Source organism: Salvia splendens, chromosome 16, assembly GCF_004379255.2.
Source record: "Salvia splendens isolate huo1 chromosome 16, SspV2, whole genome shotgun sequence".
In the NCBI taxonomy this organism is placed as follows: Eukaryota; Viridiplantae; Streptophyta; class Magnoliopsida; order Lamiales; family Lamiaceae; genus Salvia; species Salvia splendens.
The window spans coordinates 2270030-2291632 of record NC_056047.1 but is presented as its reverse complement, the minus strand read 5'-3'; the positions used below and the strand labels follow the sequence as shown (position 1 = coordinate 2291632).

General features: G+C 40.5%; 6 protein-coding genes across 7 annotated transcripts; 3 read left to right on the top strand and 3 right to left on the bottom strand.

Moving 5' to 3' along the window:
• The first annotated feature begins 2802 nt into the window (after window positions 1–2802).
• On the top strand, window positions 2803–5894 carry LOC121772660 (bifunctional aspartate aminotransferase and glutamate/aspartate-prephenate aminotransferase-like). 2 transcript variants are annotated; one of them, XM_042169848.1, is made up of 11 exons: window positions 2803–3215; window positions 3410–3468; window positions 3565–3785; window positions 3873–3907; window positions 4033–4126; window positions 4244–4492; window positions 4570–4683; window positions 4764–4847; window positions 4919–5089; window positions 5200–5313; window positions 5530–5894. In XM_042169848.1, the coding sequence occupies exons 1-11, from the start codon at window positions 3091–3093 to the stop codon at window positions 5668–5670; spliced, it is 1407 nt and encodes a 468-aa protein (XP_042025782.1). In that variant the 5' UTR covers window positions 2803–3090; the 3' UTR covers window positions 5671–5894. The 2 variants fall into 2 exon arrangements, with proteins under 2 accessions (XP_042025782.1, XP_042025783.1); XM_042169849.1 differs by lacking the exon at window positions 3410–3468.
• A 140-nt stretch (window positions 5895–6034) lies between these two features.
• LOC121771586 (hydroxyphenylpyruvate reductase-like) lies at window positions 6035–8663 on the bottom strand. The gene is made up of 2 exons (XM_042168410.1): window positions 8049–8663; window positions 6035–6633 (listed from the first exon to the last, which is right to left on the bottom strand). Exons 1-2 carry the CDS (start codon window positions 8604–8606, stop codon window positions 6118–6120), a joined length of 1074 nt encoding a protein of 357 aa, XP_042024344.1. The 5' UTR covers window positions 8607–8663; the 3' UTR covers window positions 6035–6117.
• Window positions 8664–8665: 2 nt separating this feature from the next.
• Window positions 8666–12565, top strand: LOC121771585 (rop guanine nucleotide exchange factor 9-like). Its single transcript, XM_042168409.1, has 6 exons — window positions 8666–10550; window positions 10620–10774; window positions 11026–11100; window positions 11174–11440; window positions 11523–11843; window positions 11920–12565. The coding sequence occupies exons 1-6, from the start codon at window positions 10409–10411 to the stop codon at window positions 12163–12165; spliced, it is 1206 nt and encodes a 401-aa protein (XP_042024343.1). The 5' UTR covers window positions 8666–10408; the 3' UTR covers window positions 12166–12565.
• Window positions 12566–12668: 103 nt separating this feature from the next.
• LOC121771587 (photosystem I reaction center subunit VI, chloroplastic-like) lies at window positions 12669–14084 on the bottom strand. Its single transcript, XM_042168411.1, has 3 exons — window positions 13904–14084; window positions 13416–13542; window positions 12669–12999 (listed from the first exon to the last, which is right to left on the bottom strand). Exons 1-3 carry the CDS (start codon window positions 14026–14028, stop codon window positions 12820–12822), a joined length of 432 nt encoding a protein of 143 aa, XP_042024345.1. The 5' UTR covers window positions 14029–14084; the 3' UTR covers window positions 12669–12819.
• A 615-nt stretch (window positions 14085–14699) lies between these two features.
• On the top strand, window positions 14700–15226 carry LOC121772538 (30S ribosomal protein S17, chloroplastic-like). Its single transcript, XM_042169674.1, has one exon. It carries the CDS (start codon window positions 14738–14740, stop codon window positions 15140–15142), a length of 405 nt encoding a protein of 134 aa, XP_042025608.1. The 5' UTR covers window positions 14700–14737; the 3' UTR covers window positions 15143–15226.
• Window positions 15227–15464: 238 nt separating this feature from the next.
• On the bottom strand, window positions 15465–19903 carry LOC121772537 (homeobox-leucine zipper protein GLABRA 2-like). Its single transcript, XM_042169673.1, has 11 exons — window positions 19668–19903; window positions 19319–19551; window positions 18440–18557; window positions 17864–18064; window positions 17389–17775; window positions 17201–17302; window positions 16890–17099; window positions 16629–16803; window positions 16290–16561; window positions 16123–16209; window positions 15465–16052 (listed from the first exon to the last, which is right to left on the bottom strand). Exons 1-11 carry the CDS (start codon window positions 19755–19757, stop codon window positions 15672–15674), a joined length of 2256 nt encoding a protein of 751 aa, XP_042025607.1. The 5' UTR covers window positions 19758–19903; the 3' UTR covers window positions 15465–15671.
• Between the last annotated feature and the right edge of the window lie 1700 nt (window positions 19904–21603).

Here is a 21603-nt window from a genome sequence, read left to right as displayed (position 1 = left end):
GTCGATTGATTGCGAGCCGCTGAATGTTGTGTTTAGTACGCTTCGCCCCAGGAGCTCCTGCCCGCTCTTGCGCACAAATGGCCTTGAATTTCGGACAGTGCTCGAGAACAAGATACTCCTCCCACATTGTGAACTTCGGCCAGTTTTTCGTATTGAATTGGCTCATAGACAATGCCTTCACGTCGGCTTCGCTTCGGCCACTCTCAGCATTGAGCAGGTTGTTCTCGTATATGCCCGCGAACCGCTTGATGGTTGTCAAAATCCTAGACCACTTTTTGCAGAGCTGTTCCCCGTCACGCGGTTTGGCACCTTAAGGTTTGAACTCGTTGTATGCCAACAAGACGCGCTTCCAAAAGCTCACCTCGGTCTGATCGGTTCTCACTATGGGGTCCGATGTGACGGCATCCCACGCCCGCGCCACAGCAATGGACTTCGCTTTGGTGTAGAGCGTGGCCCGTTTACCGCTGGCTTCCGGCACCTCTGCCTCGCTGCCCTCCCCGCCACCGCAGGTGCTGCCCGCGCCGCCTCCACCGCCGCCGCCTTCCCTGCTGCCGGAGCGGCTGCCGCCTCTTCCGCCGCCCTCACCGCCACTGCTTCCACCCGCTCTCGTCGAAACGGGCGTATCCACGCCCGCTGCCAGCGAATCCAGTATGCCCGGACTAAGCAGACCCATCATCGTCTCCAGCGCGTCTAGATTTGCATCGGTGAAAGGAGATTGACTGGATTGGAAAGGGGTCTCCGGACGCGGATGGTTAAGCATGTCGAGGTTGGGTCTGTAATCTCCAAACGCCGAGCGACTCAAATTCCTCTGAAAAGGTTGGGGCGTGGGAGAAGACCTCCACGGCTGAGATGGAGGAGAGGTTGGACTCGATCCCCACGGAGGGGGAGTTTGACTCTAACTCCACGGCTGGGACGGATTGCCGCCATATCCCGACGGCTGGGAAGGATAGCCGCCATATCCCGATTCGTCAGTGTCGGGTGATTTGTCGTCTCCACCGTGCATTTTTAGAGATTGAAAGTGTAGAGATTGAATGAATGGAGATTGTGTGAAGAGGGTGTAAAATGGGTGGTGGAGGGGTGGTATTTATAATAGAATCTTCGAAAAAAAATTGACTGGGGCGGCCGGCGCGCCTATAGGCGCGGCGATCGGGCACCAGCGCGTCCTCGCACAACTCTCGGCGGAGGCCCTTCCGCCCCGGAAATGCTGTCTTCCTCGGGGCGGACGTCCTCGCCACTATAGATCGGCGGGGCGGCGGCATGAATGGGGCCTAAGCTAATTTGTAGATACTGTTAGTGGAGATTCCATGGGTGGTTTTTGTTAGTACATAAAAGTGAGAACACACCACACAACAATTAGCTTATTTGTTGTTGGGCCTAAGCTACAATCGATGATGATCCAATTTCAATTTGCCTGCAATTTAAATGGAAAGTATCATATCATTAATTTTATACAATAATCTTACAACCAAGACATATTTACTGACTAACCTACGTGGTAAAGCAAAATTTGTAGAATTGTAGTAGGCTGAAACCCAATCGTACTTGGAAATTGAAAAACTACATGACTAATAAAAAATAAAAACATTACTACTAGGAAAATTCACAATGGATTACCTACCACAATTCTTATTCCATCTCCTAACACACACACACACACACACACACACACACACACACAAATATGATAAAACCTAAAACTGAAAAATACACATTTGTAATTGGTGGGCCAATGCTAGACTCTAATTCAATTAAGGCGGCGATATAAAACAAGTGAACTCAGCCCGTTAAGAAAAGATCGGCCTATATCTTTAGCTGAAAACACGCTTATTCTAGAAGAGCATACATACGCCTATGTTAAAATTAATTGATAATTTTCTAAGTCTATCATAATGATAATTATGGCAATCAATCATGATTAAAGCAAAAAACAAAACAATTACTATTCCTCCGGCAATCACGATCTTACCAAAATTGCTGCAATTAAAATAGAACAACTTTTTTTTTAAGAAATACAGATTTAATTTAGGCCTCACCATATACACAATTTAGTTATCCACTTTGACTGATGACGCCAGCAATGAATGTCCCACAATCTAATACGGCTATAAAGTGACATTAAAATATAATCCACCAAATCACTCCACAAAAGACCCCACACATATTATAGCTATACAAGTTGAGAAATTGTTTATCACAAGATTTGAGGTTTTAACAAGAAGAGAAGCGTGTTTTTGAAATATGATGCTATGAGAAACCAAGATTTAATTAAGTGCATTCTTGTGTGTCTGATAATGATACTCATTGTTTACATATCGAATTACACTATAATGAGGAAACGATTTTACTTTTGTTTTTTAATCTTTTTGTGCTTTTTAAAGGTTTTGTGATCAAATCAATTTTCCTCACAATTTACAAACACCCTCTTGGCCTCTTCTTCTCGAGTCCCAGACAATATTTCTCCATTTTGTAATGAATTGAATGAAAACCATCTAAAATTAATTTATCCAAATCAATAGTAATAACAATAAGATAGTGGCAAACCAACTACTGAAAAGAAAGCAAATTTATTACCCCAGAAAATAAAGAGATAAACACAAATGACTATCGCTATTACTAATAAAGCGAATTATCTAACATGTATTGCAAAATAAATTTTAATTGATTAAAAATAAATAAAAGTTAATTTGTCAAAATTGAAAAAAATCAAAATATCCTTAATTAAAAGTAAAAAACTTCGTGTATTGAAGTATGATTAAGTTAAGCCCAACAACCCAATTATCAATTACTTGAAGCCCATTTAAATACAGTTTCAGTCGTCTTCTTCATCGGCGACTTCTTCCCCAATTTCTGCATATTCTAAGAAATGGCAAAAATAAGTAAAACTCCAAACAACCAATCCACAACTGTGTTCATTGTTTGAACAAAAGAAGCGAGACCCGTCTCTGTTTTGAATTCAATATTGTTATAGAAGAGATATCCACCAAACACAGAGTCACGCACACCTACTCTTTATTCTCACCAACCCATTTAGTAGTTCATGTATTTGAGCTGACTATCCTCCATTATCTAGACATTGTTTAGCTTCTAGCTATGGCGGCAGCTGCCTCTTATTCTATTCAGCCCACATCAAGAATTGTTAACCAGCCTCAGCCTAAATCTGCATTGAATTCTAGATCACTTTCATTCGCATCCCAATTCCAGACCTTCTCCCTCAAGTACGCAATTTTTGGCTCCAGTGTTGTTTTCCCCTTTACCCGTTTGAATTTGATTGCTCGATTAAAAACTGAGTCTGCATGTGTTGTTTGGAATTAGGTTTTGTTAGGTTTTCATATGCTTTAGATTGTCTTTAATTTCATGTTTGATCAATCATGTTTTGATGTCTGAGCTAATTGGGAGTTGAATTCTTCAGACATTTGGATTGGGGAATAAGTTTTTATCTGAAATCTTTCGAGCTCACAATATTGAAATGTAATCTGTCGTTTTGCCAACTCTCTGTGTTTCCAGTCTGGTTGTTGTAGTTCAGTGTAGCTCTGTTGCTGATTTCCTTGAGTATCTTTCGTGTAGATCGTTGTGTGCAACTGCATCCTCAAAAGGCTAGTGCATTGGTGAGGGCAGAGATGAGCTCAGAGGTTGATGTGTCGTTGAGCCCTAGGGTTAACTCCGTGAAGCTTTCAAAGACGGTGGCTATCACCGACCAGGCAACTGCCCTTGTACAAGCCGGTGTCCCTGTTATCCGACTAGCAGCAGGGGAGCCCGATTTCAACACTCCAATACCAATTGCTGAGGTACTATCCAAACTGCTCAACAATCCAATTCATGTCAATTGGGAAATGAAATAATCTAGATTGTGTTGTCCATTTTCACAAACTTAGGCTGGGATTAATGCAATTCGTGAAGGGTTCACTAGGTATACTCCCAATGCGGGCACATTAGAGCTCCGCACAGCTATTTGTCACAAGCTCAAAGGTATTCATATCCACAACACATTTTCGTGTAGCATAGAGTCATGTTTTATTTGAATTTTGATAACAGAGGAAAATGGAATATCCTACACGCCCGATCAGATTTTGGTGAGCAATGGTGCAAAACAGAGTATTCTTCAAGCAGTTCTTGCAGTGTGGACGAGGTAAAAACTTGCATTACTGATGAATCGTTTCTTGCCAGTGTTTAAGGATTATCAAAGAAAAAAACCTATATCAATTCTAAGATTTCATAATCGGCCATCTCACCTATAACACTGCAGGTGATTATTCCAGCTCTGTTTTGGGTGAGCTACCCGGAGATGGCCAGGTTGGCTGGTGCCAACCCTGTAATTCTTCCCACGAGCATATCAGAAAACTTTCTTTTAGATCCAAAGGTTCTTGAGTCTTCACTGACTGAGAAGTCAAGGCTGTTGATTCTTTGCTCCCCCTCCAACCCGACAGGGTCTGTTTACCCCCGCAAATTGCTCGAACAGATTGCTGAGATTGTAGCAAAGCATCCCAGGCTTCTTGTAAGTTTTCTATCCCTCTCATCAGCACGACCAAAACTGGATCCTATTGTCGTCACACTCTCACTTTCTTGCTGCAGGTTATGTCCGATGAAATCTATGAACATATCATTTATGCCCCGGCAACTCATACGTGCTTTGCATCTTTGCCAGGCATGTGGGATCGAACTTTGACTGTCAACGGGTTCTCAAAGGTATCCTATTAAAGATTTGATCTTTGTTCCATCTCAAAGATCGACGAGGCTCTAACATGACTATAATGTTTTCTTCTCAGGCGTTCGCCATGTCTGGTTGGAGGCTCGGATATCTTGCCGGTCCAAAGAACTTTGTTTCTGCTTGTGGGAAGATCCAAAGTCAGGTGCGACACATTCCATCTTCACTTAGTTAGTTAGTTCTACTACCATATTTGATGAAATTTATGTATTACAGTCTACTTCAGGTGCCAGCAGCATATCTCAAAAGGCTGCCGTTGCTGCTCTAGGGTTGGGTTATGCAGGCGGGGAAGCAGTCGCAGATATGGTTAAAGCATTCCGTGAGAGGAGAGATGTTCTGGTCAAGAGCTTCGGAGAATTGGATGGAGTCAAGATTTCAGAGCCTCAGGTCACAGCCTAACTTATTTTTCATCGCAGCTCTTGCTAGACATGTGGTGTGGAGAAGTGCCAAACAGCTAGTTATTTCTCATCTCCAGCCTATGTTTGATCCTTTTGCAGGGAGCTTTCTATCTTTTCCTCGATTTCAGCTCGTACTATGGCTCAGAGGTCGATGGCTTCAGTGTCATCAATGGCTCGGAGGCCCTCTGCCGGTATTTGCTCGACAAGGCTCAAGTAAGACTTCCATCCAATTCTTGAATCGACATGCTTCTCTAATATTGAAAGGCAAAAATCCGGATGCATGATGCATCCCACACCAATTAGGGTTAAGGGTTTATAAATCTTATATTAGGAGTTGTCATTAGCTAATCAGGCCACAATTATAGTTAAATTAGGGCAGATGCACTGGAATGTGTCATCTGATTAGTGGTCGTGTTGTTGTGCTCGTAGGGTGCCCTTGTTCCGGGGGATGCTTTTGGAGACGACACATGCATCCGCATCTCCTATGCCGAGTCTCTGTCAACTCTGCAGGAGGCTGTGGAGAGGATCAAGAGTGCGCTCGTTGCGCTCAAGCCAGCCGTCGCCGTCTAGGCAGGAGATGGAAGTTTTTAACTTGTATTGTAACATTAGCTGTTGAATTTTCTCTTTCAAGAAATTACTTTGTACGTGCATTAGATTAGTGAATGTTATTTGATACTGGATTATTTTTAAAAATAAATTCCGTCTGGGATATTCATTTAATTTTGAATAGTTTTGAATTTTCTTTGTAAAGGACAGAACAAGTACCAATCAATTTGATTGAGTTTCCATCCTAATTTAAAGTGATTTGTGTTCCTTTTTAGACTATCCCAACTAAAATGAAGCAATGCATCTTACTTTATTAATAGTAATAACTGGAGTATAAGATAGATGCAAACCAACTACTGAAAAGAAAGCGATAGATAAACACAAATGATTAGCGATATTGTTTTTATTTGAATGAAACAATTTACCAAGTTGCCTCAATTTAGGATCAATGGTTTTCAATTTTCAGAGTTATCAAACCACAGGTGTTAACAAAGGCTTGCTGGAAAAGTGAGCTTCCAAATTTCCCAAAACAAGGTCAGCCATTGCTGTACGCGTTTCCTCGGTGCCGCTCCCAACATGTGGCAACAGAACTACGTTTTCGAGCCCAAATAGTTGCTCTGGTACCTCCGGTTCCTTTTCGAAGACATCAAGTCCAGCGCCACCAAGACGGCCCTCCACAAGAGCTGCCACCAGTTCGGCCTCATCAACGTGGGGTCCCCTTCCGATGTTGATCACAACTCCCTTTGGACCCAGCGCATCAATTACTTCACGATTCACAATGCGGGTTGTTTCTGGAGTCAGGGCGCATGCGATCACTAGGATGTCACTGTTTGATGCCAATTCAACAACGCTGCTATAGTAGGTGTGGTTTGTGGCTTTCTTGGATCTTGAGTGGTAACTGATGGGGCAATCGAATGCCGCTGCTCGCTGAGCAATTGCTAGCCCGATTCTACCCAGCCCTATGATGCCAATTCTTTTGCCACTGAACTGCATAAATAATGAACGAGTTGAGAACATGAATACAACTACGAAATACTATCAAAGACCAACATTCCACTAAATAAAGCAAGTCTGAAAGACAGAAAAATAATGCGATACAATGGAATGATAAAAGACTACGGAACTCTAAAATAGCAAAAACACTCAAAACAACACTAATTCAAATTCTAATGTCTTCCCCTAAATGATCGAAGCAGTTCTGCATGATACATGACTATGCAATGAAGTTAGCTCAACAAAAGCTTATGAAATGCCTACAAAGGATTGCACTCACAGTCATGACTTGTTGAAGTCTCATTACGATTTTGGAGATTCGGAATTGCGATTTCACCTTTTTAGTAAACAAAGCATGCAATGGGTTATAGTCACGACCTTCCATCTAATGAATAAAGAGAGTGTCTGGGCTATGCATTCCACCAGTTATGGTTTCTTTGAAATAAAGTGGACAGCAACACATGACTATGTTCTAACCTAACAAGAACTCAAGAACGAGCAATTGTATAATATGTCTAATAATTAAAATAAAGTCTAAACTTAATAATTTTGCTATAGAATGTACTGTATGTCTGCATTCAATCTGCCTCAAATTTGAATTTGAAATTAAATAATCAATCCACAATAAAACTCTTTAGGCGACGGGCAGCGGCAGGGCTAGGCAGCCAGCAGTAGCCCGCTAGGACATAGGAGATATGGTTGAGGGAGAGAGAGTGAGCATTCTAAAATCCGAAGCTGATAAACGCGGAAGCTAAAAAAATTTCAAAGCATAATTCAAATATGTAAATGGGCAGGATTTAAAGCAAATAGGGTTCATGTGGAAAATGAGCCGAATTGCGGGCTAATGAGCTAAGCGGGACAAAACAGCCGCCATAAATGCCATGGCGGCTGCCATAACCAGTCGTGGCGATGGTGTTTTTACAAAATACTGCCACAAAAGAAGCGCGATGGCATATTTAACAACTTTGAGAATAATACATATGATTCTCCTATTTAACCCTATTCCTCTATTCCCTCAACATGCAAACAGGAGCCAAAGATAATACAAGTAAATTCTGAAAGATATAAACCATACATGTATGAAATGATCCATGTCAAAAACTATAGTCAGAATCACAATAAATGTATTATAAAATCATCCCTTTTTAAGAGCAAAATTAGCATCTTTGCACATCAGAAGCTACTCTCAATGCTTCCAGAGCAGTAACAACGAGCAAACAAGCTGCTCTCAATCCATAATGAAATTAGTTACAACATGAAATCAAGGATATACCTACGAATTTATAATCATCCAAAATGTATAATTTGAACATGTGATAACACAGGCCAAAGCAAAATGCACTAAATTCACAAAAACCTAACTTCACAGCTGAAAATAAACGCATCAAAACCAAAATCACACAGCATACCTTAGTAGTCAGCTTGAAGTCTCCCAATTTCCACGCGCCGCTCCTCACATACTTATCGCAAACGCAGATCCGCCTCAGCACCGCCAGCATCAACCCGATCGCCAGATCCGCCACGTCATCCGTCAGCACATCGGGCGTGTTGGTAACCCTAACCCCCTTCTCCTTGCACCTGGTCAAGTCGACTTTATCCAATCCCACGCTGAAGCACGAGACGATCTCCAATTTCGGCAGCGCGTCGATCAGATCGGCGTTTGCGCCGGCGGAGGCGTTCCCGACCACCGCGCGGATCGAGTCCGCCTGCTGGGAGAGGAATTCGGTGTGGTTCGGCTGGGTCCAGTAGCGGAAGAGCTTGAACCGCTTATCGAGCTCCTGCTCCAAGTAGCTGTTCATGGGGCACATCATCAGAACACCGATCGCATCCATTTTCGCGGCGGGAGATGGTGTTGGAGTGATAGTTGTGGAAGTGAGGGAATGGCTGGTTAATATAGTGAGGGCAGCTCGTGGATGCGATGGACGGCTGAGATGCGGCGCGGCTCGGCGCCAGAGTGTGGCTAGCATTTCTCCGCCGTTGAGACTCAAGTAATGCTATTTTGTATACACTTCTGCTTTACTTTGCTTTGGATAATTAAGCTAATTAATCAATTAATTAAGGGAAGGAGTAGGTTCTAATCAGCAATCACCTTTTTGTTGAAAGTTTTAAAATTGTTGAGAAAAGGCTGAATATAATTGTTAATATTAAAAGGTTACCATTATCAATAATCCACTCCTATTGGAACAAATCATATAGTTAATGATTTAACTAATATTTACTTGATTTACCTTTCATTACTTGGTAAAAATTTAAAGATGGCAGTGTTTTCAATATTCTTGTTACTACTCTCACGGTTTAAATCTTTAATTGAGTATTCTCTAATACTACTACATTTTAAATTAAAAACACTAAATTGATATATATCCTAAACAAAATTGTCCAATGCATGCACTTATGCTAGATTTGAGGCTCCTCCAAGAACATAAATATTAGATTTTTTTTAGTTTAGTTGAAGACACTACAACAAGAAGATAAACAAATGGATAATTATTATTAATTGATTTGAAGTAAGACTATTATCTAATTTTAAATATATAGCGTTTTTAATATCCGATCGTGGGTTGGTGGCGAGAGGCGAAATTTAAAAGTAATTAAGTTTCAACAATAGTATTAAAGTTCAAAAGATATTTTTATCTATATTATCATTTCATAAAATTTAAAAGATAACAATAAAACTTTTGTATTTTGGTACTGCTATATATTAAGCATATTAATTAATAATCCAAGAAAAGTAATTAAAAAAAGTGTTGAATGCATAACCAGATGACCTCACGTTAAAACAAGAATAGTACTCATTTTATTTTATGATTATAAAACTAAGACGTCATTTAACAACATACTCATTGTTTTGTAATTATCATCAATTCAGAATATTTAGCTAAATGACCAATAATTTAGTACTCCTCCTATATAAACAATAATTTTCCTTCCCTAGTTTGTCCTTATTCATGCACCAAATACAACAATTTTTTAGCATGTGTGTGTGTGTGTGTGTTTGTTTTGGCACATTGGTGAAACACACACAAAAAGAAACAAGAATTACATACCAAAAGATAGAAAAGCAGCATTGCATCCGTAACGTCCAATCCTCCATATCAAAACAACAAAAATTCACAAAACAAAACCTATTCCTCATAGAAATCTTTATGCATGCAAGGTGTTGATTCCAAATGCGCCTTAAATTGGGGGTAGAGATAGACAATAATGGTTAAAGAAATGGAGGAAGCTGCAGAAGATCAAGCAGAGGCTTCGAGATCGTCGAAGCTATGGCGGTTCAGGGGCATGCTCGTGAGCAGCGCCAGCAAGTTCCGACGAAACCTCAACGACAACAACAATAACATAAACAATGGATCCGATGAGGCTGCCCCCGCCCCAACCTTGCCCCAAGATCCTCCTCCCCCTCTTGTCCAGCCCAGGCCAGGTTGCCTTCTCAGCAGGACCGAGAACGTCAAGGCCCGTGGCAGTAAAATCGCCCCCTCCCTTGACCCCTCCCCCGCCCCTGCCAAAGAGGTACCCCCTCCTGTCAGGAAGATACCTACAGGCAAGAACTCTGTCTCATCAAGTTTGAAAACAGAATACTTATTAAATCATGAAATTTCCAATTTTTTTGGTAATGATCAAAACAACATTGTTTTATTGCCGTTCTGAGCATAGCTGAAAGACATCATTTTATGTTATGTGATTTAATATACATGTCGTTATCAAATCTTACGAGACATACCAGAATTTGACCGACTTTGAATCGTCACTGCCTTTCAATTTCTTAGCAATGATGGCTTTGTGTTATGTTATAGATATGGATATGATGAAGGAGAAGTTTGCAAAGTTGCTACTAGGCGAGGACATGTCAGGTAGAGGGAACGGAGTATCATCGGCTTTGGCATTGTCGAATGCAATCACAAACTTAGCAGGTGAATTAAAATGATCAAGATGTGTTTTTTTCTTCCATCTTGTTGATCATCTCTTATGATAAAATGCAGCTTCTGCGTATGGAGAAATGAAGAAATTGGAGCCGATGGCGCCCGACACCAAAGTAAAGTGGAAGAAAGAGATAGATTGGCTTCTCTCTGTAACTGATTCCATAGTCGAGTTCGTTGCGGTCACACAAAACAACAAGGATGGAACCACCTTTGAGGTTCTCTCTCAGCCTCTGCCTCTGCCTCTGCTTATTAACCTGTTTCTATTAATAATTTGGTTTTGGATTGGGGAGCAGTGTTTCAACAGCATATCCAACCACCTTTGTAGACTGGTAGTTGGTGTTGGAATGAAATGGATTGCAGGGTTTATAGGTTGTCGTACGACAAGAGTTGTGTAGACCGAGATGAAAATTCTGACTTCACGAGTTACGTTTCTTGAATCCGATAGTGATGATGCACTCTTTCGCAGGTCATGGCGACGAAGCCGAGAAGCGACCTGCACGTGAACATTCCTGCCCTGCGCAAGCTTGACACGATGCTTCTTGTTAAGACCGCATCTTCCCTTCTTCATCTTTTCATTTCAAAGACATGGTTTTTGACTGGTTTTGGATGGGTAGGACTGTCTGGACAACTTCAAGGAGCCACACGAGTTTTACTACGGATCAAAGGACGGTGACAAAGGCGAAAAGACCCAGAGAAGCGACGACAAATGGTGGATTCCTGTGCCTAGGGTGCCCCCGAATGGGCTGTCCGAGACCAACAGAAAATGGCTGCAGCATCAGAAGGACTCAGTGAACCAAGTGCTGAAAGCAGCCATGGCTATCAATGGTCAGGTCCTCAATGAAATGGAGATCCCAGATGCCTACATCGATGCTCTCCCTAAGGTGAAACGAGGCATTTCAATTCTTGATTCGTCTACCAAACTTATTTATGTGTGTGTGTGTGTGTGTGTGTGTTTGATCCTAGAATGGGAGAGTAAGTCTTGGAGATGCGATATACAAGACGATCACAGAGGACTTCTTTGATCCGGACTGCTTGCTGTCTTCGTTGGACTTGTCATCGGAGCATAAGATAGTCGAACTCAAGAACAAGATCGAGGCATCTATCGTGATCTGGAAGAGGAAGATGAATTCCAAAGACAACAAAGCTCCGTGGGGTTCGGTCGTGAGCACAGAGAAGAGGGAGATTCTAGAAGATAGAGCAGAAACAGTGTTGCTGATCCTCAAGCATCGGTTCCCCGGTATCCCTCAGTCTGATCTAGATATCAGCAAAATCGAAACCAACAAGGTAAGAATACTTCTTCACTACTTTTCCTGATTCTTGCAGTACATGGCTTTTCTCAGGATGAGTTTGATTCTTGAAGGATGTGGGGCACGCAGTTCTTGAGAGCTACTCGAGGATCTTGGAGACGTTAGCATACACCGTCTTGTCTAGAATAGAGGACGTGATGAGCGCTGACGCTCAAGCAAGGGGCTCTGCGACTGCAGAGAAGACGAAGTCCATAAAGGTATCTGACAAAGTTGCAGTCGCTATGGAGGAAACGGAGAGCGAGACGCAGCAGCGGGAGACAGAAGGGAAGACAGCTAACGACAAGAATGCAGATGCATAGACCTTCACCAAACAAGAAAACCTCACCCCGAGCAAGAAGTTGTCCTACATAGAGAGGCTAGAGGTCCTAGGGGGCACGAGAAGCCCAACAGCACGCCACTAACATGATATGCAGCTATAGTTCACATAACTCAACAGGTGATGGATGGACGGATGGATGAATGTATGTACAGAAATGACAAAAATCATAGAGTTTAACAAGATCAAAAAGCTCTACTTTGCTAACAAAAAGCAATGGTAGATTAATTGGATTTTATGTACATTTAGATTAGATGTCTAAGGAGTCAAATTAACGACTCATGTTTATGAACTGCACGGCCGTAGCTGGCTGCAGTCCGAGTGTTCTAATAGTCTGCAGAGGGAAAAATTAGTTATGTGATTGAACAATGTAACCAGAAGCCGTTTTGAGTTATACTAGAAGGCCATTCTAAGATTACTAGTTTCACGAGCAATCATACGTGTTCATTATCGTTAAATGCTATAATCATGCTGTGGGAGTAACACTTAAAAGCAAGATCAAGAAGACTAATAATACAACATTTGATGATGATGATGATCATCAATGTCACAAGTAGGTTTGAGAATTACTTACAAAGCTGTAGAAATCAAACATCAAACACAACTAAAATGTTTAAGAATTTTAAGCTCACGAAGATTAGATTTTTCCACGTGGGCCAAGCTTAGGCGGAAGTTGAGGGCCCTTGACTATCGGCAGAACATCTCCGGTCGCTTGGGAGCTCACATAAGCTAGAGTGGCACCACCTCCAATTATCAAGAACTTGAGAAGCAGACCTCTCTTGGTGAAAGGGGCAGCAAATGTTTCGAAGAACTTGCTCTGCAAAAAAGAACAAGATTCTTCAAGAAACTTCCTAGTCACAACAAAAATGCTTGCAGTAATCCACAAGCATACAAAACTAGAGTAGTCTGAATGATTACACAATTTTAATCAAAATCTTCTTAATCCTTATAATCAACAATCAAAATAAAGTGAAATTTACAGCGTGATCAAAATCAACCCAAACTTCTAAGGTTCACAGACAACTTAAACCCACCAGAGCTAGCTATTTGATCAGTTATTAATGTAGTTTGAAACCAAATGCCTTATGACGCCACTCTATCCATATACATATAGATAAGCTAAAAACCTCAAAAATGATCTCATGTACTTGGGAAAATCCAGATTTAGCAATAAGAGATCAGAAAAATGCAAAGTAGCAAGAAGCCTATAGCATGAAGGATGCATATATATACCTGAAGTGAGTTGTATGGTGAAGGTGCATCTGATCCATACAAGTCCCATTGGCCGGTGGTGTTGCCGATGTCCTCCAAATCAAAGTAGACGCTCTTGTCACCATACTTTGCCACCACAGCACCACTCCTACAAAAAACATTTTCATTGCATTACTAAGTGAGTATGTATCTGATTTTCACCTTTCCCGCATAAAAAATCCACCATATATAAGTAAAATCCTCTCAAGATTCATTTTTTCAAAAAATAAATGTATATATACAGAGAAAATAAGTTTCAAGATTTCAGTTCCAAGCATTACTGACTCTAAATTACCCAATGACTCTATGCCCTCTCACAAACAACGAATTAATTGGAACCCAAATTCAATATCTGATAGAAAGGATTATATCATACCTCTAAAAAAATCAACCCAAGTTAAATTTAAGAACAATTCACTATGATCAAAGTATAAAAAAAAGATCTTGTATGCCACATGAATAAAACACACCTGTAGTTGGTGGGCTTGAAGGTGACCCGAGATGGCTTGGCGTGGAGCTTAGTTCCGGCGAGAGAGCTTCCGGAGAGGCCCTTCACGGCGGTGGGCTGGGCGGCGGCAATTGCTAGTGAGGCCATCTTTTTTCCTTAGTGCAATGCAACGCGCCTTTGTGTAGAGATGTAAACTGAAAAAACTACTTTGATTCTTGATTGTCTTTTATGGTCTTGATTGGATGCGGTTATGCCACGTGGAAATCTGGTTTGCCTTCAAGAGATTTGGGATTCCCATTTTTGAGGTTCCAGTGGCTCGAATTGGATAACCCTATCCTTTTATTTTTATTATCAGTTTTATTTTTGGTTGGGATTCATATATAACCATAATTTTTTAGTTTTTGGTTAGTATTTTATAGCAATTGGAGAACTGATGCTTATATGTTGAGAGGGAGAGACTAATTCAAGAATTTCTAACTATTGGAGTATTCGAATTATGTAACAGTAAAACTTAGCTTAAATGACAAAGTAGAGGCGACACAACTCACAAGAATCTTACTTAATAGATTATTTTTAAATTGACATGAAGATTGAAAATAGTGTATATTTCTGAGATATTCAAAAAATTATGCAATCTTAAAGTGCTAATTATTCAATAGGTATAATGTGTTTTGATTTTGTGACAATTTTTTAGAGCTTTGGGCCTTTGGGCTTGGGCCGTTATTCGACGGGCTTACATGTTTTGATTGTAATCTTAAGGAGTCGCTTAAAGCCTAGTGAAATCGCATAAAAAGGTAGCGACTTTATCTTTGCTCACACAAAAACCAGTGCAATCGAATTCCAAAATCGATCAACAATGCTTCTCACATCCCAATTCAAATCCCTCTTCCTCCATGGCGCCACCGCCCCCTTCAGGCTCTCCGCCGCCGCAGCTCCGCCTCCCCCCACCACAGTCCCCGTGATCAAGGCAATGAGGACGCTCCAAGGCAAAGTAGTCTGCGCCACCAACGACAAAACGGTTGCCGTGGAAGTGACGCGCCTGGCCCCACACCCCAAGTACAAGCGGCGCGTGAGGAAGAAGAAGAAGTACCAGGCACACGACCCCTTGAACCAGTTCCAAGTCGGCGACGTCGTCCAGCTCGAAAAGGGCCGCCCCGTCAGCAAGAACAAGACCTTCTGGGCCGTCCCCGTCCCCGCCCGCCCCTCCTCGCCGCCGCAGGGCCTCGGGATTCCGTTGGAGTCGGAGCTCAGCCAAGTTTGAAATTTGTCTCCTTGATTGTAATTTTTTGTATGGAATTGGAAATTTAATCATCTGTTAATCTAGTGTGAGTTTGATTTGTGGGAATCGATGATTACTTGCTCTGATTTTAAAGGAGTGCATTTTTGATCGGGAATTATATGATGAAATGCTTGTTAGAATTTTTATCTCATCATAATCCTATGATTACAGATTCTTGGTTTTGGGTTTTTAGCAATTTTTTGGAAGACTAAAAAGATGAATTCTTTTACAAACTTTAATTTGTTTTTTATTTTCAATTTATTTTGTGATTATTTAAAACGAGCAATATCATACCAACAAGGACTGAAAAAGAAAAGCGAATGATGCTTCGAAACTATCATAATCTGCGTAAATGTACAATGTCGCACACAAAAAAATAGTGATGCTGTCTATGTTCTACTTATGCAAAAACACATCACCTATTTCTTCACTCTTAAAACAAATGAAAAAAGAATGTTAACACTTAATACTACTCTGCTTTCTGACTGATAACTAAATGGAAAAAATGTCTTCAATCTTCACATTGCAAAGTGGTCTTTATGTTCTCCAGTGTGCAGGATATGAGGGTGTTAACTGATTCCACTGAATCCAGAGACAGTTTTGTTGCTGATGCATTGCTGATCAGTATCTGGAATGCCATGGTAAGCAACGAACCTCCTTCCGCACTCTTCTCCTCCTCCGGTTTAGATGTGATCACCGATGGCCTCGACTCGACCCCATCTGGAAGGATCGAGAAGCCTGAGGGCAGGACTGCCATGTTGCTCGAATCGCAGCCTGTCATCACTGACTGCATCCCTTTGATGTCCATGGGGGCATAGATAATCATCGACTCGTATGTATTCGTACTGCTATCTTGGAGCACCCACATCTTGTGCTCCTCGTTCTGCATTGCCTGTGTCCAAACCTGAGGTTAGTAAAGTGTGGCTGTGTTCGTGTTATGCTTTCGTGGTGGTTCGGCTCACCATGGTTGTGACCGCGTTTCCACGGTCTTGCCCTTTGGCTAGGTTTGCTATGGTTTGCACTGTGCTCCCTTTGGACATTATGTCCCACTTTTGCAAGAAAATAGTAAGAAAGAGAGGTTAGGCAGGTTTAGAATAGTGATGAAAATGATATCGTGGATAGTTGAGACCTCGTTTCTACGATTCTCGTCTCTTAGGAAGTTGAAGAGGATATGGTGAGGGACGGGCAGCCAGACGCTAACAACTGCAGACAGGATCGTGCCAAGGGGCTCACCGGGGTCATTGTGGTTCTTCCTCGTAGCCACCCTAATCTCCTCTCCGGTTTTGCTAGTGATTTTGTTCCACGAGTTGAAGCTCGAGTCGCCTAGTGCTCTGCAGAAGCTTCTGCTCATTCTCTGTGCTAGTTTGAGAATGCTTTTTCTCCCAGCAAGTGTAGCAACACCTGGTGTTGATGATAAATTCCTCAGTTCTGATTATTCATTAACTTGAGAGAGTTAATAATTCATTACCACTTGAATCCTTTAGAGGAACATTCGTAGCCACAAGGAAGACGAGGCAGTCGCACTGCTGCTGCAGCGTGGAGAGCCAGCGCTTCGCCCCGAATGCCAGCCCACTCTTGACCATGGTCCGGTACAGAGAGTGGACAGTGCTCCTCTGGCTCTCAACATGCTCTACCCAAGTCACCTGGAAAAATCATCGCACGAGAGCAAAACTAGCATAATGTAAGATTGTTCCGTCTCCAGTCAATACGATATCTAATCTCTTACTACCTTACAGTGGCCGTTGGATTTGTCCTCGATGATGCAACCCGAGGGGCGCTTCCTGCACTTGTGCAGAGAGGCATCGGTGCTGTCCTCGCCTCTGTCAACTGAGACATCCACGATCGCCCACTGATTCGCGCTTATCTTCTTGCTGTATCGAACGAAATACACCTCTCTCGTGGCAACCAACGGGGTCAGCATTTGGATCTCGGCAAACATCTGGTATGTTTTAAGACAAAGCCCTTAATTAAAACCATGTTCCATGTTGCAATTTCTTCAATATATATATTGTGCAGTCTTTCAGACTTTCAGCGTCTTACCAACTGAGCAGCATCGTCTCGATTGACACCTTCCCCGTTGCAGATGACATCAACTGTAGCCGCCTTTGAGATCAAGCAAGGAAACAACTCCTTCCACTGATTCTGTAATGAACATTTCCTCATTTATATGTTTGCTACACACACACACATACATATATTAGAAAAGGGGATTTAGAACAATGAATTACCACGTCCATGAATGTCTGAACGAGCCAAGGAAGATCAACAAAGACGAGTGCACTCTCTCTCGACGCCTCTACTGATTTCTTTCTTGGCTGCATGTTACTGTCATTCTCTTCCTCAGCACAAAACTCCTTTCTGTACTCGTCGTAGTTGAGCATCTCCCTCCCGGTCTCATAGCTCCAAACCCACAGTGGCTCGCCGTGGCTAGCCATCTTCCTCAGCTCCTCGGCAGCTCTGCTCGCAGCTTCCATGATGCGCGCTTTCTCAAGGCCACAGCCGGCATTGAGGAACTCGAACGAGCTCCTGTCGTCTTGATCATTTCCCGGAGAGTAGGAGCTTCTTGGTGATGATCCATGGGGGTGTTTTTCCATGGCTGATTTAAGCTTTTCAACCTGCAAAGTTTGAACAAACATATATGTGAAATTGTCATAAAAAAAACTTGAAAGTTGTAAAGTTTTGTTGTGCATCATTTGGTTGTACCTCAGCTTTGAGCCTAGCATTCTCTATTCTGAGCTTCTGGCCTTCAGTGGGTGAGGGAGTTGTACCATCTTTGTTAGAGCTAGCAAATCCACAGTTGGAGCAAGATTGATTTTTTATGGTTTCTCTCAATGATTTATTTTCGTCGCAAAGTTTGTCTATTTCGGATTTTAATAGAGAGTTTTCGTGACGCTCCTGTATAGCCTGTACACACAAACAAATATGGAGTAACATATTAGTGATGATTTTAGTAACAGCTTTGAAAATTTAATGATGTGGAAATTTGATTATTTGAGATATTTTAAGCATAACAGTTTTATGTATATTTTTGTCAGAAGTTTAAATGGTAGAAAGGAATGACAAAAGATAGCAAAATGGCATCGTTTGATGGCGCGAAAGATCTCAAAATTACCCACTTATATCAAATGTCACTAAATCAATTATGATGTCTGAAAAATGTCGGTCTAAATGCTAGCAAATTAATTTATTGTATTTCATTTGTTCACGCAATATTCAATTCAATGTAGTAGTATATAGGCTCTATCACTCCTAATTCTTAAATATTTAGCGATGGATTACCTTAATTTGTGTTCGATGATTTTGAAACCAGAACTTCACTTGCCTAGGATGAAGCCCTAATTGCTTGCTTAGCTGCATTCTTTGTTTCTCATCTGGGTGAGGAGACTCTTTAAATAATCTGCAAATAACATTCATATTTTCAACTTAGAAAATCGATTTTACTATATATGAGAAAAGCCTAAAAACATACTCCCTCCGTCCATAGTAATTGAGGCGTTTCTTTTTTACACGGAGATTAAGAAAAATTGTGTTAGGTGACTTAAGTAAATGAAGAATAAAGTGAAAAATGTAGAGAGATGACGAGAGAATAAAATAAGAGAGAGTAAAGTAAGTGTGGAGAAATGTGTTGACTTTTACTAAAAAAAATGAAATGATTATATTACTATGGAATGTACCAAAATGATAAAATTACTTTATTACTATGAAACAGATGAGTACTACAATAAACTATATGGGGAAATATACATTTACATCTAGCCACTTGCACATATATGTCAGCCTAATTAATAAAATACAAAAAGGCTGTCATATCTGTATAATATATATTCACTTTCACTTTCACTTTCTTAGAAATGGACAACTTCGGACACCATGAAAATAACTATACACCCATCAAGAAAAACGTGGTACTAAATATACTAAAATAGCCCTTTCATATCTTGTCTTAATCTCACACTAATTAAATTGAATTTATTTTAGAAACTGTTAATTAATCTGCACTCCGATGAATTTTCCGGCCACATTCATGTTACATTTCATGTCAAAATTGGCCTATTTTCATGTTCACCATCAAAAAATTCAAAATTAAACTAGAAAATCATGCTATATTTATATATATATATATATATATATATATATAGAAAAAGAGAGAAAACATACGCTTCCATTTCTCTAATCTGCTGTGGTGTGTGTCTGTGATATTTCTTCCTCTTCCTCTTCTTGCCGCCGTCGTTTTCGTCCTCGTCCTCATCCTCCAATCCCTCCACGGCTAAGTCGTAGTCGTCGTCTGACCGCGACTTAGCAGCGCCGGAGTTCTCGCTGCTTATCTCCACAGCCTCGCCGCCGATCCCGCCCTCCTCCTCCTCGCCTCCGCCGCCGTGGAAAATACCAGCCTTCCACAAATAGAAAAAATAGCAAAAACACATAAATAATTGGAAATTACATGCAAAATAAATTTCTAAAAATAAGAAGAAAAAAAAGGCAAGAAAAGGAAATCATGAGAGAGTACAAGAGAGAGTGAGAGAGCTGGAGCAGATTTGTGAAGATCTCTGGATTGAGAGGTGGGAAGATTATTGGAAGACATATCAACAAGGCTCATTGCATTTGCCAAATCGATGATAAATTACTATCTTTGTTCCTTTTTTTTCATTTTTATATGAAGCTCATTTCATAGCCTTGTGAAGAAGAGATTGTGGGGTCTATTCATTAAGGATATCAAACAAAATTGAGACTTATAGTGAGGTGTGGTTAATTGATGCTCTTTTTTTTCATATCTCTGTCCATTTCCTACACATGCACTAATTTAATGAATAATCCATCTCCTATTTGTTTCTATCTCATTAATTTTATTAGTTGGTACACCTCGGATTTTTTTGTATGGTTATTTTTTAATCATACATTTATACTCCCTCACTCAGTCCCCATTAATTGACACTTATATTTCTTTTTTTACTCTCTTCAACTAATTGACACGCTTAATATCTACTACTTTTGTTACTAGACTTTGCATTCTAACCCATTACACTTATATTTTATTATAAAATTAATATATATAAATAAGACTTATATTTCATTAATTTTTTCCACTCACTGTCCACTATATTTCTTAAAATTCGAGCCAAGACAAACAACGTCCATTGATGAGAGACGGAGACAGTAGCTCCAACTTTGATTGCGTAGTGATTTTTCAGAAATATTTGCAAATACTGTGTATTTATTATCAGAGTTTTTCACATAATAGTTCGAGTAAAAATTATGTTAAGTTGAAGTTGACGCGTGTCACGTAAAATTTTTATTACTATTTGTAAATTTAAGGTTAAAAAGTCACATTTGAGTCAAGTTTCGAGCGATAGTTTAATAACATCTAGTTATTAATTAGTTAGAACTTAATTAGAGTATAGATTAGGATTTAGCAAAATCTAGTGATTTTTTCAATTATGAATTAACTACATCGTAATGTCGTTTAGGATTTATTAATTATCAATTAAAAAGGTTCGTGAGAATCAAATCATTGAATCCAACAAATTTTGATAATTAATACTCCCTCCGTCCCGCACTACTCGCACGTTTCATTTTCGGCACGGAGATTAAGGAATGAGTGTATAGCAAAGTCAAATATTACGGCTGTATGTGAAAATTTTTACTAAAAATGGAAATAGTGCAAATAACTTGGGACGCTCAGAAAGGAAATAAGTGCAAGTAGTCCGGGACGGAGGGAGTATTAGTGGTGAAATTAGTTACAGCTTTAAAATGTGGGTTGCCTTTATTATTTTAAGGGTAAATTGCCTAAAAAGTCACAAACTTTGGGGAAAGTTTGGTTTTTTCCCACAAACTATAAAAGTTGCGCCTAAAGTCACGAACTTTATCGGATCGTGCAAATTTCTCAAACTACCCGATCTGACGACATATTTCCGTTAAAAACTTATCTCACGTGGCATGCCGAAGGCGTGACTTGGCAAAATTTCTGAACTCATATAATATAAACTTTTTTTGGCTGATTTCGAAAACACAACCTCAATTCAATCGACGGAAAACGTAATCGACAAGAGTGAAATCGTCGACAAACAGTTTAGGGATGAAATCGGCGACGTGTAAAGAAGATTCAACAAAAAAGCATAAAACAACGTCGTTTTGTGCCCAGTTTGAAATTTTGCCAATTCACTCCTCCGGCATGCCACGTAGGATAAGTTTTTAACGGAAATATGTCGTCAGATCGGATAGTTTGGGAAATTTGCACAATCCGATAAAGTTCGTGACTTTAGGCGCAACTTTTATAGTTTCTGGGAAAAACCAAACTTTCCCCTTTGTAACTTTTTAGGCAATTTGCCCTTATTTTATTAAAACTAATGTGAGAATTGTACAAAAAAAATGGAAGGAATAAATATGCTTTGGGGTTAAAATAAGTCCATATGGGAATCTAAATTGATTTCTATATCTGATTCTTC